We start from the raw sequence: 16,564 nt of genomic DNA, 5'->3' as shown, positions 1-16,564 counted from the left end.
ATTCCAAGATGTGTCTGCAGAGAATAATGGTAGGTTGGTAAGGAAGGGTGAGATTGAAGGGATTTGGAAGACCAGGGCAAGAGTCTTAAGATTGACGTGTTGATGTTCTGGAAGTCATTGGAGTCGGGTGAGATTTGGTAATAATGGATGAGCGGAACATTGTGTGGGAAACTGCTTTAAATATCATCCTCAGTTGGAGCTTCTAGAAAGTGGAGCTCTATTGGCCTTACAAGACTATTGCGTAGTCGAGCCTGGGTGTTATGAATGTGAGTATGAGGGTCTTTGCGGCCTGCAGTGTGAGCCAGTGGCGGAGCGAGTATTAATAGAGAGCCCAGTATTATTATTTTTGTTATTATTGTGTAAACTAAACAGCAGGTCACTCTCCCTCTAACTCTGCGCGAGTGTGTGTGTGTGTGTGTAAGTATGTGTATTACCTCTTTTGCGCTTGGGTTCTCTAACTGTCTCTTATTGTGTTTCTATGCCACTAATCCTTTATTTCCTTGCATTGCTCAGGAAAAGTCATGTACCTGGTATCCTTGTGTTCCTGCACACAACTTGATCACTTTCACCAACATTGCAGCCTGACTTCACTTTAGTTGTGTGTACATTTGGCGAGTGAATAAATGATGTTCTAATGATCCCCCTGACACTTGCTATCACTTGGGAACATTGAGTTCGTGCCTTTGAAATTGAATAATCGCAAGTCCAAAATTGTTTGACTTTGGTGGTGGATCTGTTGCTGTGTGTGAAACCCAACTAGTGACAGATATACATGAATTTTGCAGTTCAAAACAATCAGCTGATCTCACAATCAAATGGCACAGATTGCATGAAAGCTATTCAGACTGAAAATCAGGGATCTTCTTCCCAGAGTGATTTGCCGTTATACACTTTTTATTATTATTTTGAGCTGTGATTGGAAATGGGGTTGTGGAGCCCTGTGGAGTATTGGTTAGAGCGTTCGCCTCGCAAGAGCACCTGGATTTGATTCCCGGGCAGGCGAAAGGTTAGGCAAGTTTCCTGACTCCACACACTTCTGTTTACCTAGCAGTAGGTAGGAACCAGGTTGTTCGATTGGCGATCGCTTTTCTGTGGGTAATATAGTCTCCTTAAAAAAAGTAATAATAATAACTTGGTCAGTCAATCCACGACTGTTTGTGGGACACTGCTGGGCACAATTGGCTCCTGCGTTTTGCCAACAAAATATACAGTTAATTCACTTTACAGTAGATTTTATTAGTAATAATAGAAATCCTGTCTTTGAAACAGTAACTGTGACATTGAAAGTCTCAAAAAATACTTCACAGTCAAGTGATACTGGAACTGCTAGGTTATACCTATCAGGAATGGCTGAACAACCTTGGACTCTTCTCTTGAAAGGGTTAGGGGTGACCTAATAGAAGTCTTTACATTTATGAAAAGGTTTGACAGGGCAGACATAAAGATCATCAGAGAATTATACAGCACAGGAGGAGGCCATTCAGCCCATCGTGTCTGTGCCGGCTCTTTGAAAAGAGTTATCCAAATCAATCCCACTCCCCCGCACTCTCCCCATAGCCCTGCAAACTTGTCCTCCCCAAATAATTATCTACTTCTCTCTTAAAAGTTGTTATCGAATCGGCTTCCACCGCCCTTTCAGGCAATGCATTCCAGATCCAAACAACTCGCTGTGTGAAAAAATTTCTCCCTACCTCCCCCTTGTTTCATTTAACAACTATTTTAAATCGGTGTCTTTGGGTCATCATAACTTCCTGATTTTTGTATTCTATGCCCCTCTTTATAAAGCCCAGTATCCTGTATGTTTTTTAACAGCTTTATCTGCCTGTTCTGCCACCTTCAAAGATTTACTTATATGACCCCCAGGTCTCTCTGTTCCTTCACCCCCTTTAAGATTGTACCATCAGCTTATATTGCCTCTCCTCATTCTTCCTCTCAAAATGCATCACTTCACATTTCTCCACATTAAACTTCATCTGCCACGTGTCTGCCCGTGTTACCAGTCTGTCTATGGCCATTTGCAGTCTGTGACTATCCTCCTCACTGTTTACTACTTTTCCAGCTTAGTATCATCTGCAAACGTGGAAATTGTACTCCCTACACCCAAGTCCAGGTCATTTATATAGATTAAAAACAGCAGTGGTCCCAATCCTGACCCCTGGGGGGGGGGGCACCACTACACACTTCCCTCCAGTCAGAAAGACAACCATTCACCACCATTCTTTGCTTTCTGTCTCCCAGACAGTTCTATATCCGCTGCCACTGTCCCTTTAATACCGGGGGCTTCTCTTTTGCTTGCAAGTCTCTTATGTGGCACTTTATCAAACGCCTTTTGAAATCCATATAAACTACATCAACTGCTCTACCTTCATCCACCCTCTCCGTTACTTCATCAAAAAACACTATCAGGTTTGTTAGACACAATTTGCCTTTAACAACTCCGTGTTGGCTGTGATTTATTAACCCATATTTAAGTGTTAATTTATCTTGTCCCAGATTATAGAATCTGGAAGTTTCCCCACTACTGACGTTAGGCTGACTGCCCTGTAGTTCCCAGGTGTATCTTTCTGTCCCTTTTTGTACAGGGGAGTAACATTTGCAACCCTCCAGTCCTCTGGCACACCCCAGTGTCCAAGGAGGAACGAAAGATTTTGGCCAGAGCCTCCGTAATTTTCATCTGTACTTCCCTCAGTAACATGTTTCCACTTGTGGGGGAGACCAAAACCAGGGGCCATAAATATAAAAATAGTCACCAATAAATCAGATAGGGAAGACAGATGAAACTTCTTTACCCAGAGAGTGTTGGGAATGTGGAACTTGCTACCACAAGGAGTAATTGAGGTGAATAGCAATGATGCATTTAAGGGGAAGCTAGATCCGTACATGAGGGAGAAAGGAATAGAAGGTCATGCTGATGGGGTTAGTTGAGGAAGGGCAGGAGGAGGCTCATGTGGAGCATAAACACCGGCACAGACCAGTTGGGCCAAACGGCCTGTTTCTGGGCTGTATAATCTATGTAATTGCATACAAAAGTGTCCCACAAACAGAAGTGACTTACAAACATACAACTGCGAAGCCCTCCACTGTCCGTACGCAAGTGCCAGGGAGCCTTCAAGAGAAAGAAAACAAAAATGAAATGATAACAATTTATGGTTTTATTTACGATGGCTTTCAGAATGTAAGCTTAGCTGTGAGGCTTGGAAGTACAGTTTCTACAAAAAAAAACTTGGGTTACTTCAAGACACAGCAGGTAGGGAGGGCATCAGTTGCAGCAGCCTTTGGCCATATCGCCCCTGCATGGCTGGTCAGTCTGCGTTTCGCAGGCACCGTCTTTCGGAGTTTTACAGGCCTTCGGGATGGACGATCCCAATTTATCTGCCAACAGGAAGGGGTTCAAATGGCAGAGCTAGGAAGCAGGAAAAAAAGGCGTGTTAATTCAAGTCATTGAAAAATGATAACTAATAATAATCCTTGCATTTGATATAGCTCCTTATCACGTCTTCACGACATTTCAAAGCGCTTCACAGGATACATTGCAAAGTGAATTGACTGTATATTTTGTGGGCGAAACGAGGCAGCCAATTGCGCACAGAGTGCCCCACAAACAGTCGTGATTGAAGTGACCAAATTATTATTTTTTTTGAAGGATTTATCTACCTCCCGGAAAAGCGATCTGCCAATCAACTAACAACTGGGTTCCTATTTACTGCGAGATGATTCTGGGCGTCTGACACATACGAAAACTCATCATAGTGCTTTAAGAGTATCAGAACAAGAGTTCCATATGTGTATGACACCTAAACAGGGAATATCCCCGTGTCTGGAATGAAATACAACCTTTCTCCCAGTTTTGTTTTTGTTTTTGTTGCAATGGACCCTGATCACCTAATTCCAGACAGTAATAGGTACAGGTTGGCAAGAGAAAAGAATTGGAAACTCCAGCATGTGCGTTGGGGGTAACTGCTGGGAGTTCAAAAACACTAAAACCCCATAGCTTTCCATTGAGAGCACTATCTGGCAAGCTTCCTGCTGTTTGTCCACCTAGGACCACCCAACTTGTTAGAGGTTTGGCTTGCAGGGTTAATCTCTACGACGGATCTGCCCCTTGAAGTCCTGCTAATAAACCAGGCTGGCTGGTCTGTCATCAGCAAGGCCCTGCAGTACTGCAGACCCACCTGTCTCATACAGGTGACACCTCTAAGTAACAGAATTCTGTCCAATTTTGTTACCAGCTATTTGTTGGCTCCCAAGTCAACAAGAGCTGGATAATGAATAATAACGCTTGGGTTTTATATATATAATATATAAATATAGCTCAGAAGATTGTGGTATGAAGCTCTCACCCATTCACTTTGAGATCATAGTCGTAGGCTTATGCTCCAGTACATTACATGGGTGTACGTGTGTGTGTGTGGTGCTAAACATCCCATGAGTTTCTCGCTCAGTTCCTGGATAATAACTCTCCAGATAAATTGGTCATTCATTTCATAGCTGCTTAAGAGTCATTGCTGCGCGCACATTCTTTGCTGTGTTTGCATGGTGACTGCTTCTGCAAACAAATTTGGGATAAAATTTCCATCTGCCAGCACCCACAAACAGAGATGAAATGACATCTCAAAGCACTTCACAGGATCTACTGTAGTTTAGTATTTTGGTGTCCTGTAGCTCAGTGGTTAGAGTACTCGCCTCGTATGCGAGAGACTTGGGTTCGATTCTCGGGCAAGGCGAAACGTTGGGCAAATTTCTTTACTTCAGACACCTGTTTACCCAGCAGTAAGTAGGAATCCGGTTGTTAATCAATCGGCGGATTGCTTTCCAGGAGTAATAATTCCTTCAAAAAATACTACTAATAAATTGGTTACTTCAATCCACGACTGTCTGTGGGACACTGCTGTGTTTAATTTGCTGCAACTTTCGCCCACAAAAAAGTCGATTCGCTTTACAGTGTATCCTGCGAAGCGCTTTGAGATGTCTTGAAGACGTGATAAGGCGCTGTATCAAATGCAAGGGTTATTATTATTGTTGTTATTATACATGGCAGCCAATTTGCACGCAGCAATGTCCCACAATAAGCCATGAAGTGAATGACCAATTGTAGCTGGAGTATCGTTAGCCTGGGCACTGGGAGAAACTCATTTCTCTTTCCTAATAATGTTGCGGAATCTTTCAAGGGCGCTTGGAACTTACTGTTTGCTGCTGAGGGTTGTCCTCCGTCGATTCCTCATGTTCAGCGCTGTGAACGTCAAAATGAGAGGCAAAGCGTGAAGATTTTAGCACTGTGGCCAGCTCCCCATCCACCGCCACGGCTTCATCCTTCTGCAAAAAGAAACAAGAGCAGGTTGAGGCAAGACCGGTGATTTAATGAGCCTAGCATTTGACAGAACCCTGAGACATCGCGAAGCATTATCATACATAATTGGAATCGTAATAATCCTTACTTTGGATGCAGTGTCTTATCAAGTCATTGAACCGTCTCAAAGTGCTTCACAAGCAAAGTGCTCGGAGCAATTGTGTGCTCTCCCGCACCAAACTCCGTGACCCCCAACTCCCCCACTCTCGCCCGACTCCATTGGTTCTCTATCCTTTAGAGGATCCAGTTCAAGATCCTGGTCCTCACCTACAAAACCCTCCATGGCCTCGCCCCACCCTACCTCTGTGACCTCCTAACACCCTACCAACCCACCCGCTCCCTCCGCTCAGCCGGCTCTGGTCTGCTCCACGTCCCCCGACACACCCGCCCCGCCATTGGTGGGAGTGCCTTCAGCCACTCTGCCCCCAACCTCTGGAACTCCTTCCCCCAGTCACTCTGTCCCGGCCCCCTCCTTAGCTTCCTTCAAGTCCCGCCTCAAGACCCTCTTCTTTGACCATGCCATCGACCACCCCCCTTCCCCTCCCCTCCCTTACCCTCTCCAACCCCAGCTCGGGTCTGAAATGCTGTACTCTGTCCAGCACCTTGGGACATCCTCCCAACGTGAAAGGCGCTATACAAATGTAATCTTGTTGTTGTTGTACAGAGAAAATAGAATAAAAGATCTACCGTCATCTTCTAATAAACTGGCAGATCAGCCTTGTAACACCACCAAGGTCCTAAAACCAATTTCTACTTTAGAAGCAGGAGGAGGCCATTCAGCCCCTCGAGCCTGTTCCACCATTCTATAAGACTATGCTGATCTGCACCTCAACTTCAATTATCCACCCTTGCCTAATTCCCCTGATACCCTGACCGAACAAATATCTATCCTCCTCCGTCTTGAAAATGTGAATGAATCCATCCATAATCCACAGCCTTTTGGTGGAGAGTTCCAGATTTCTACTACCCTGCCTCCTGATTTCACTCCTAAATGGCTTAGCTCTAATTTTTAGATGATTAAAATCGCTTGTTCTGGATTCCCCCACCAGAGGAAATACTTTCTCTGTAGCTGCCCTATCGAATTTCTTTATTATTTAAAAAACCTGAATCAGATTACCCCTCAACCGTCTAAATTCAAGGGAACACAGACCAAGTTTAGGCAACCTGTCCTCATAATTTAATCCTTACTTTAAAAGTGTGGATTGCATCAAACAGCAGCTGCTCTGGAAAGTCGGTGATAGTTCCTTTGTATGTAACCAGGGCTTTCTGATCATTCCTGGCTGTAGGGAGCTTGAAGAATCGATATGTCCCCGAGGCGTATTGCACATCTCCTAGGATTTAAGAAAGAAGAGCACGTGCAGTGAACAGGTCATGGTAAAGCAGACAGCAGTGAGCTAGACTGTAACAGTTCCTGAGGAGTTAGGCAAAGATGGAAGCCATTTTGTAGCCAGCAAGGTCCCACAAACAGCCATGATTTATTATTCTGGAGAATAATTATAATAATAATCCTTTCATTTGATATCGCGCCTTACCAAGTCTTCAAGACGTCTCAAAGTGCGTCACAGGATATACTGTAAAGTGAACTGACTATATTTTGTGGGTGAAACGCGGCAGACAATTACGCACAGCAGCGTCCCAGAAAAGTGATCAATTTATATTATTATTATAATATTGGGAGAAACTTCCTTCTCCACCCCATCTAAGGCTCCCACTCTGTCTCTATAAATTGTTTTTGTTCTGTATGAAAGGCACATAAGTTCAGGACCTCCAATTTCAGGATAGTCAGTGGGACAGAGGTGGGAATTCAGGAAATATTTCTTTACATAAAAGGCAATGAACATCTAGTACAGGTTACCACAAAGCATGGTTTACAACAGCAGCAACTTGCATTTAAATAATGCTCTTCACATGGTGTAGCATCTCCAAGGCAGAGAGGGCAGGGAAAGAAGAAGCAAGGCGATATAGGTTTGGGAGAGAGTTCGAGAGACGTGCAGAGTAGTAATAACAATAATGATCCTTGCATTTGATATAGGGTCTTCGAAACGTCTCAAAGCGCTTCACAGAATATACTGCAAAGTGAATTAACTGTATAGTTTGTGGGAGCAACGTGGCAGCCAATTGCTCACAGCAGTGTCCCACAAACAGCCGTGGATTGGGTGACTAATTTGTTTTTGTTGAAGGCTTTCATAATAATAATCCTTGCATTTGATATTGCGCTTTTCACGTCAGGAGGACGTCCCAAAGCGCTTCACAGAACACACTGTAAAGTGAATTGACTGTATATTTGTGGGCGAACGCGGCAGCCAATTGCGCACAGCAATGTCCCACAAACAGTCGTAGATTGAAAATTACCAAATTATTATTGTTTTGGGTTTTTTGGAGGGATTATTATTAGGCTCTGTGTGGAGTAAGGAAACTTGCCCAAGGTTTCACCCTCTGCCTGGAATTGAACTCAGGTCTCTCACTTGCAAAGCGAGTGCTCTAACCACTGAGCTACAGGACTCCACATTTTTTGCCGCAGGACAAGCGATCCACCAATCGACTAACAACTGGATTCTTACTTACTACTAGATAAACAGAGGTGTGTGTGTGTGGAGTAAGGAAACTTGCTCAACATTTCGACCTGCCTGTGAATCGAACCTAGGTCCTCTTGCTTGCGAGGCGAGTGCTCTAACTACTGAGCGAAAGGGAATCCTGTAGCTAAGGCCAGCAAGCAGAGCCCTGGAGAAATCGATCCTGAAGACTATCCATGAAGATACAAAAAACACTTACCAGTTTGTTTGAGGTGTTCGGGGTTGTAGATCACAATGTGACTGGCAGTGACTAGGTGCGGTGTGCTGAAACCCAGTTCCTTCACCATACTGATTAAATCCTTCCAGTACAGAGACCCTCCCAGCCCTTCTCCTGTCAGGACCAATAAGCACAAAGAATGGGGCCTCTTCTTGCTAGAACTTGGAAGAGCTCATCAACCACAACAAATCATATTTGCATAGCGCCTTTCATGTCAGGAGATAATCCCAATGCGCTGGACAGTCAGGGATTTGGACCCGAGCAGGGGGTTGGGATCAGGGAGGGTGGAGAGCAGGGAGGGTAGGGTAGGAGGCTGATGAATGCGCGATCGAAGAGGAGGATGAGGATTTTAAACTCTATCCTCTGAAGAGAGCCAGTGGAGCCGGGTGAGTGTGGGGGGTGATGGGGTCACGGAGCCTGGTGCGGGAAAGAACACGAGCTGCAGAGTTCTGGGCGATCTGCAGCTCATCGAGGGAAGAGCTGGGAAGACCGACAAGCAGGGAGTTGGCATAGTCGAGCCTAGATGTCATAGCAAGACACTGGTTATAATGAGAGCTGGAGGTTGAGGGACTGCGTATTTCTCGGGAGTTGAAGAGGTTAACAGATGATCTGATTGAGGTGTGTAAAGTAATGTCAAGGAATTGACAAGCTAGATAACTCTTCCCTCTGGTAGAGGCAGCAACAACAAGGAGTGTTAATGTTACAAATTAAGAGCTGAACGGTGTTTAGAAGTGAGATCACAAAACATTTCTTGACACATTAGAGGATTTTGAGAATGTACTGTCCCAGAAGGGGTAAGAGTCAAAATGAATTAAGATGTTTAAAAGGAAGATGGACAGATACCTAGAAAGTAAAGAGATTAAGGCTCACAGAGAAAAGGCATGGAAATGGGATTCAAAGATCTGGCACAATTTAATATACTGGCAGAAAGGACTGATTAAGGGACGCAAGGCCTGGTCTACGAGCAGCAATTAGATAAATTGGTCATCTTCACACTGGAGAAGAGAAGGTTGAGGATGAAATGATTGTGGTCTTTAAGATTCTGAAGGGACTTGATAACGTAGACCAGGATAAGCTGTTTTATCTTGTATTGAACAGTAGAACCAGAGGACATGGCCTGCGATTGATTGGGGGTAAATTCAGAACAAATCTGCAGAAACACTACTTTGGTGAGCGAGTAGTAAACCTATGGAACAGGCTCCCTAGGGGAGATGGTGGAAGCAGAAAGTTTCAACAACAAATGAGATAGATTTCTGCTAGAAAATAATATCTCAGAATAATACAGTATACAGTTTGGGACACGACATGTCAAGCGATTGCCAGGATGGTGGAAGGTGAACTAGATGGACCTTGGTCTTCTTTCACCGAGCAAATTCTTATGTCTCCTGTTCCTAGATTCCCACAATTGGCTGTTGTTTTTTGCATCTGGAGACCCATGTCTATTCACCAGTTACTCTTCTTCACCTTTTTATATACCTTTATACTCTTTATATAAGCTAGATTGTACAATCTTAAAGGGGGTGAAGGAACAGAGGGACCTGGGGGTTCATAAAAGTAAATTTTTGAAGATAGCACGCCAGGCAGATAAAGCTGTTAAAAAAGCATACAGGATACTAGGCTTTATAAATAGGGGCATAGAATACAAAAGTCAGGAAGTTATGATGAACCTTTAAAAAACACTGGTTAGACCACAGCGAGAGACTGTGTTCAGTTCTGGGCCCCGCACTTTAGGAAGGATGTCAAGGCATTGGAGAGGGTGGAGAGGAGATTTACCAGGATGGTACCAGGAATGAGGGACCTCAGTTATCAGGAGAGGCCAGAGAAACTAGGATTATTCTCCTAGTGGAGAAGGTTAAAAGGAGACTTAATAGAAGTTTTCAAAATTATGAGGGAGGTCAACAGGGTGAAGAAGAAGAAACTATTTCCTCTGGCGGGTGGGTGGGTAACCCGAGGACACCGATTTAAAATAGTTGTTAAAAGAAACATTGGGAGATGAGGAGACATTTTTTCACGCAGCGAGTTGTGCAGATCTGGAATGCATTGCCTGAAAGTCTGGTGGAAGCCAATTCGATAATAACTTTTAAGAGAGAAGTAGATAATTATTTAGGACAAGTTTCTAGGGCTATGATGAGAGTCCCGGGGAATGGGATTGATTCGGATAGCTCTTTTCAAAGTTACAAAGGGCTGAATTTCTCTTCAACTGTGCCATCACCTCCTCTCTCGACTCTCTACCCCCTCCTCGCTCCCTCCCCTCACCCTGACCAGTTTCCCCCTGCTCAGGTCCCGACCCGACTGTCCAGCGCCTTGGGACGTCCTTCCCAACGTGAAAGGCGATCTATAAATGCAATCTTGTTGTTGTTGTTGTTGAATGGCCTCCTCCTGTGCTCTATAATTCTATGACCTCACTCAAGTGGCTATTCTTCAAGTGTGAGCGAATATAGCAGGGTATCAGAACACAAGCCGAATATCACAGCAGAGTTTGGTGCTGTGCTCACTCAAAATCCTCAGCCACGCACATATACACAAAAAACACAGGCACATACACACATAGGCACATATACATGCGCGCACATACACGCACGCACATACATGCGTACACATACACACATGCGCATACACATGCACACATACACACGCACAGAGCTTTCAGCAGGGATAATACTGGAAAAAAAACATCTTCAACGGGGGAAGGCGCGCTGTCTGATTGTTACTCTCGCTAACCTAAGGGGACTCGAGACCAACTGCTGCCCTGACTGAGATCAACTAACTCAACATAGAGACTCTGTTCTGTGTGGGTCCAGTGCTGAACCTGTCACTGCTTTTGTCCATATGTTCGACGCGGAAGCTGCCTGCACACACACCTCAGTGTTTGACAGACAAAGCCCTGAGAGCAGATGACCTCTCATTTGGGGATGACATATGGAGGAGTGGAGCGGAGAGGCAGGGGGTTGGAAGAGAACCAATTCAAGAAGAAAGGGAGAACAATGGCAATTTTTCAAAGTGGGATGGAGCGGGCGGGAGTGGTCAGCAGTGTGGGAAGAAAAGAAAACATTCAATGTGTGTTTTACAATTAAAGAAAACGAAGACTGATCATCTAGAAATAGCGACATTCACAGCTAAAGTCTGACCAAAAGATCACGGTCCAAAGAACCAGAGGGGAGATGAGATGAGGAGAAATGTTTTCACGCAGCGAGTTGTTCGGATCTGGAACCCATTGCCTGAAAGGGTGGTGGGTGGAAGACGATTAGATAACAACTTTCAAGAGAGAAGTGGGTAGATGTTTGGGGAGGACAAATTTGCAGGGCTATGGGGAGAGCGCGGGGGAGTGGGATTCATTTGGACAGCTCTTTCAAAGAGCCGGCACGGGCACGACGGGCGGGGGAGGTGTATAGATGTGCTGTATAATTCTATGATTCTATGAAAATGGTGCAAATATGGAAGCGTCAGAGTGCGGTGTATTAGAGTTGATTGAGAGTACCCCAGAGCACAGGATCATGTCTTAGCTCCTCGGCTACTGGTTGGCTAGCGTACATGTCGCTGAAATACATCTCTCCGCCTTCCTGTGGGAGACAAAACATCACGGGGGCTGTTAAACCAGCAGCACGTGGACGGAAGGAGGGACTGAGGGACCGAGGGAGGGAGGGAGGGAGGGAGAGTATTTCTGCACTCATATCGATCTATCAACCTGTGACCTGCTAACCCCTTATCAACCTGCCAGCTTCCTCTGCTCAACAGACCGTTCCACCTCCCCCGCCCAGTCTGCCCCACCATTGGCGGCCGGGCCTTCAGCTTCTCTGTACACACCCTTTCGAATTCCATCCCACATTCCTTTCGCCTCACTCCTTCTCTTGCCTTGAAGGAGGCATGTACCAAGACCCTCCTCTTCGACCGTGCCTTCAGCCACCCTCCTACCCCTACCTTCCACCATTCCTTATTCCAAACCTCCACCCACTGCTTGGGTCCAAATCCCTGACTGTCCAGCGCCTTGGGACGTCCTCCCGACATGAAAGGCGTCACACAAATGTAATTTTGTATTGTACTGTATCAGATTCAGATGTGGTGAGGAATGGTATTTGAGACAATTGGGTCAGCGGATGTGTTTTCAAGCGCTACGAGATGCCGTCCGGAATGAACAGGGCTATATAAATGCAAGTTGTTGTTGTTGTGTGTTTGTTAAGAGACTCAGTTGGTAGCACTCTCGATAGCCTCTGGATCACAAAGTAGTGGGTTTAAGACCCACACCACCAATAATTTGCATCTATACAGCACTCTTCAGGCAAGAGGCAGTGTTTCGGAGCGCTTAACAGTGGTGGAGCCTGACGCCAAGCGGGGGTGAAGAGGGGTGGGGGGGAAGGGGGTTGTAATGAGGCGGTGACCAACATCAGCAATTGAGTTGATAGTTCAGGCTGACATTGCTGGAGGTGTTAAACTGAGATCCCATTTGCCTGCTCGGGTCCCTGTTAAATTCTTATATTGGAAAAGAATTTCTACTGTTGGAAAAGGGAGTTTCTCTGTTGTCCGAGTCGACAACCCTCAAGATGAATTGAATGGGGGTAAAAATCCTTTTAAAAAAAATGTGGTCACACCTGTTTGTTGGACACTGTTCTGCGCAATTGGTTCCCGTGTTTCACCCACAAAATATACTCAATTCACTTTACGGTGTATCCCGTGAAATGCTTTGAGACGTCTCGAAGACGTGGTAAGGCGCTATGCCAAATGCAAGGATTATTAGTACCATTATAAACTTGGGGCTCTTTGCTTTGTGCAAAATGTTTCCTTACAAAACCAGTCACTACCCTTGACAGTGACTACTGTATAGTGTTGAGATCTTTCGACTCGAGAAGGCGCTGTCAAACTTAATCTCTTTTTCTCTGCCTTGCTCGGGCTCCAAAAGCGTTGCTAGTTCCCAGCACAAAGGCAGGCAGGTATCGGGAGAGGAAGACGCCTCGATAACACGCTACCAACCTTCAGCACCCGATAGGCTTCCTGAAACACAGCTTTTTTGTCAGCGCAGAGGCAGATGACACAGTTTGAGCTGAAAGCGAGGAAAGAGATTATTGAGCTAAAAATACACTGGACACTTTCAATAAGTGTGTCCGAGGGCAGAATTGCTTTTATTTGTATGGGGCTGCTCCTGTGTCGTGATGTCGACAGACCCCAGGGTTGTCCCGGACTAAGAGTCCAAGCGAGACTTGCTTGTCTGAAAGCCTGGTGGGCAAAGGGTCCACCCCACCCATGGTCAGCTAACCCACCGCTAACAATACATCCTCCCAAATTGAAATGCCCTATATAAATGAGGTCCTGTAACGTATTGGTTACTGTATTCACCTCACAAGTGAGAGGACCTGGGTTCGATTCATGGGCTTGGAGAAACATCAGACAAGTTTCCTTACTCCTCACACACGCCTCCGTTTACCTAGCAGTAACAAGGAACCCGGTTTGTTAGTCGCATGATGGATCTCTTTTCCCGGGGGTAATAATCTCTTCAAAAAACAATAATTAAAAAATAATCATAATTTGGTCACTCAATCCACTGGGGGACACTGCTGTAATAGCGGTAATAATCGATTAAAAAAAATTATAATTTGGTCACGCAATCCACGACTGTTTGTGGGACACTGCTGTAAGCAATTGGCTGCCGTACTTCGCTGACGAAACATACAGTCAATTCACTTTACGGTATATTCTGTGAAACGTTTTGAGACGTCTCGAAGACGTGACAAGGCGCTGTATGAAATGCAAGGATTATTTCGATGATTGTTCTAATTATTATTCTTACAGTTGCGAGATCAAATGCAAGATCTATATTATTATTATATATATAATGGGACGTCCTCCCGACGTGAAAGGCGCTATACAAATGTAATCTTGTTGTTAAGATTGATAAGACGTGAGAAGGCGCCATATCAAATGCAGGCATTCTTATTATTATAAATGTAAAATTGTATTGGATTGCTGTGTAGCAATAATTTACATTTGTACAGTGCCTTTCAATTCGGGAAGAAGTTTAACTGATTCACTGGGATTGGCCTGTGGTTCTCAGTACGTACAACAGGGAGAGTTAATTTCTACCGCTTTCACTTGGCTCTCGTTCCCAATTTACTGTGTGAGTAAAGCGTGTGTTTTTGTCTACGTGTAGGTGAGCGCGTGCACATGCATTTGTGCTGGCATTTGTATGTGCGCGTGAGAGATTTGAGGACTTTAACCAAAAATCCGGTTAATCGTTGAAGGCGCAAGTCAAAACGATTTGGGGAGAAGAGTTCAGAAGAACTGGGGCATCGAGGCTGTAGGCCAGGCCTGCAATAACAACAAATTACATTTCTATAGTGTCTCTCACGTCAGGAGAACATCCCAAGGCGCTGGACAGGGAAGGAGGGAGATATGAACAAGCAATAAGCCAGTCAGAAAATTGGAGGGACTGTGCGGAGTGGGAGGGGGGGGAAAGAGGAGTAGGAAGATGGAGGGAAATTTAAAGAACAGGTGGAATAAGATCCCAGACAATGTCACTGAAGAGGACAGTATAAACGGGCTGGATGAAAAAGGATTGAGGGATAGAGTAAGTGGATGGGGTTCAACTCTATAAAATAAAATAAATTAAAAGTGTGATCCTCAATCTCCCGCTATTCCCAGACTCACATGAGAATGTCAAAGGCACCGTACGGGATGCCAGCTTCTCCCAGCTTCTCGATGTATCCCTGGACAAACTCCGTGTTCGAATCCTTGAATCCAAATTTCTCCTGATGGTAGGAGATGTAGCTACGAGCCACCTGGATCTGTGGGGAACACAATCGCGAAATAAGGATGTCTTCATTCACATTCGTCTCCTGATCTCAATTCATCCCAGAAATTACAAGTCATTGATCATCGATTGTTGTGTATGTTGCTGGCACAAATCAGTTGGTTTGCGGCTCCATAACAAGAATCATTTTATTTCTAATCAATTTCATTTCGTAAAGCCCTTTAAGAGGTTTCTTTTACAATGAAGAGGCTGTATAAATGCATCTGTATTATTTATTGCATTATATTACATTTATTACAGTGGAGTTCTGTAGCTTAGTGGTTGGAGGGCTCGCCTCACAAGCGAGAGGGCCTGGTTCGATTGCCGGGCAGGGGGCGAAACATTAGGCAAGTTTCCTTACTCCACTCGCCTCTGTTCACTGAGCAGTAAGTAGGAACCCGGTTATTGGTCGATTGGCGGATCGCTTTTCCGGGGGTGATAACCCATTCAACAAAATAATAACAATAATTGGGTCACTCAATCCGTGATTGTTTGTGGGATACTGCTGTGGGCAATTGGCTGCAATGTTTTGCTCATAAAATACACAGTATATTTTGTATTCTATATTATAGAATATATAATTAGGCGCTATATCAAATGCACGCGATCCTCCAATCGACTAACAACGGGTTCCTACTTACTGCTAGGTAAACAGATACGCGTGTGTGGAGTAAGGAAACTTGCCCAATGTTTCGCCCCCTGCCCGGGAATCAAACCCACGTCCTCTCGCCTTCAAAGCGAGTGCTCTAACCACTGAGCTACAGGAATCTCCAGGTAGTGAATCATTCCCAGTTATCCTGCCTGGAGAGTGCAGCACCAAACGGGATTGATTGAGTCAATTCCCTTCACACAGCATGCACTTCATTGTCTTACTAGTTCGTCAGTCATGTCCACTCCAGTCACGTGGCCAGAGGGTCCCACCAGTTTGCTCAGGGCATAGCAGTCTCGGCCAGAGCCACTCCCCAGGTCCAGTATGCGGCATCCCTCCAGATTGCTTGGGATCACCAGTCCGCAGCCAAAGTACCTTGCGAGGGATCAAGTGGAGACAGACAGCGAGAGAGGGCACGAGAGTGAGAGAAATAACTCACATTCTTATCGCACCTTTGCTATCACGTCAAAACATTTCAAAGTAAACTGTAGCAAGCATCGTCGAGCGTAGTGACAGTTTATGTCGTTAAATGGGGGCGGATCTGCTTGACGCAGGAAGGACCCAAAGACCGCAATGAGTTGAATGAGTACAACAACAACGAATTACACTTGTATAGCGCCCTTCACGTTGGAGAGACATCCCAGGGAGCTGGGCAATGCACACTCTGGGGTCCCCAAGCCTTGGCTCTTGCCAATCTGCGCCTAATACCTAATACATAATACAGAATTGGATCAACGGAATCTCCAACACTCTGTCTCTGGAATTTCCATGTGTAGGTGGGAAGCAATGAATTCTCACGTTGGTTTGGATTCTCTTAGAACAATAACTAACAACAACAGCAGGATAGCGTCTCAGAGCGCTTAACAGTGGCGGAGCCTGACTCCGAGCCGGGGGAGGTGGGTGACCTTAAGCACTGTGAAAGGGAAAGAGGCGGTATACCATGTCAGCACGAGCTCAGTATCCACGCCGTCACAAAGCCAAAACATGGGGACTTTCTTAG

At 45.2% G+C, this 16,564-nt stretch overlaps 1 protein-coding gene across 1 annotated transcript in view; it reads right to left on the bottom strand.

The window, feature by feature from the left end:
* Nucleotides 1-3,131: 3,131 nt before the first annotated feature.
* Nucleotides 3,132-16,564, bottom strand: part of zgc:153372 (uncharacterized protein LOC767695 homolog) — a gene marked incomplete in the record, with an annotated part of 14,011 nt that continues 578 nt past the window's right edge. Inside the window, 8 exon segments of the mRNA XM_042334587.1 lie at nt 3,132-3,403; nt 5,185-5,313; nt 6,536-6,678; nt 8,120-8,251; nt 11,616-11,697; nt 13,103-13,172; nt 14,774-14,910; nt 15,789-15,939. Coding sequence (XP_042190521.1) covers nt 3,260-3,403; nt 5,185-5,313; nt 6,536-6,678; nt 8,120-8,251; nt 11,616-11,697; nt 13,103-13,172; nt 14,774-14,910; nt 15,789-15,939 — 988 coding nt within the window.

This window comes from Callorhinchus milii, unplaced genomic scaffold (genome assembly GCF_018977255.1).
Source record: "Callorhinchus milii isolate IMCB2004 unplaced genomic scaffold, IMCB_Cmil_1.0 Scaffold4, whole genome shotgun sequence".
NCBI lineage: Eukaryota > Metazoa > Chordata > Chondrichthyes > Chimaeriformes > Callorhinchidae > Callorhinchus > Callorhinchus milii.
Note: the sequence above shows the minus strand (reverse complement) of the source record. Positions and strands in the feature narration are given on the sequence as shown.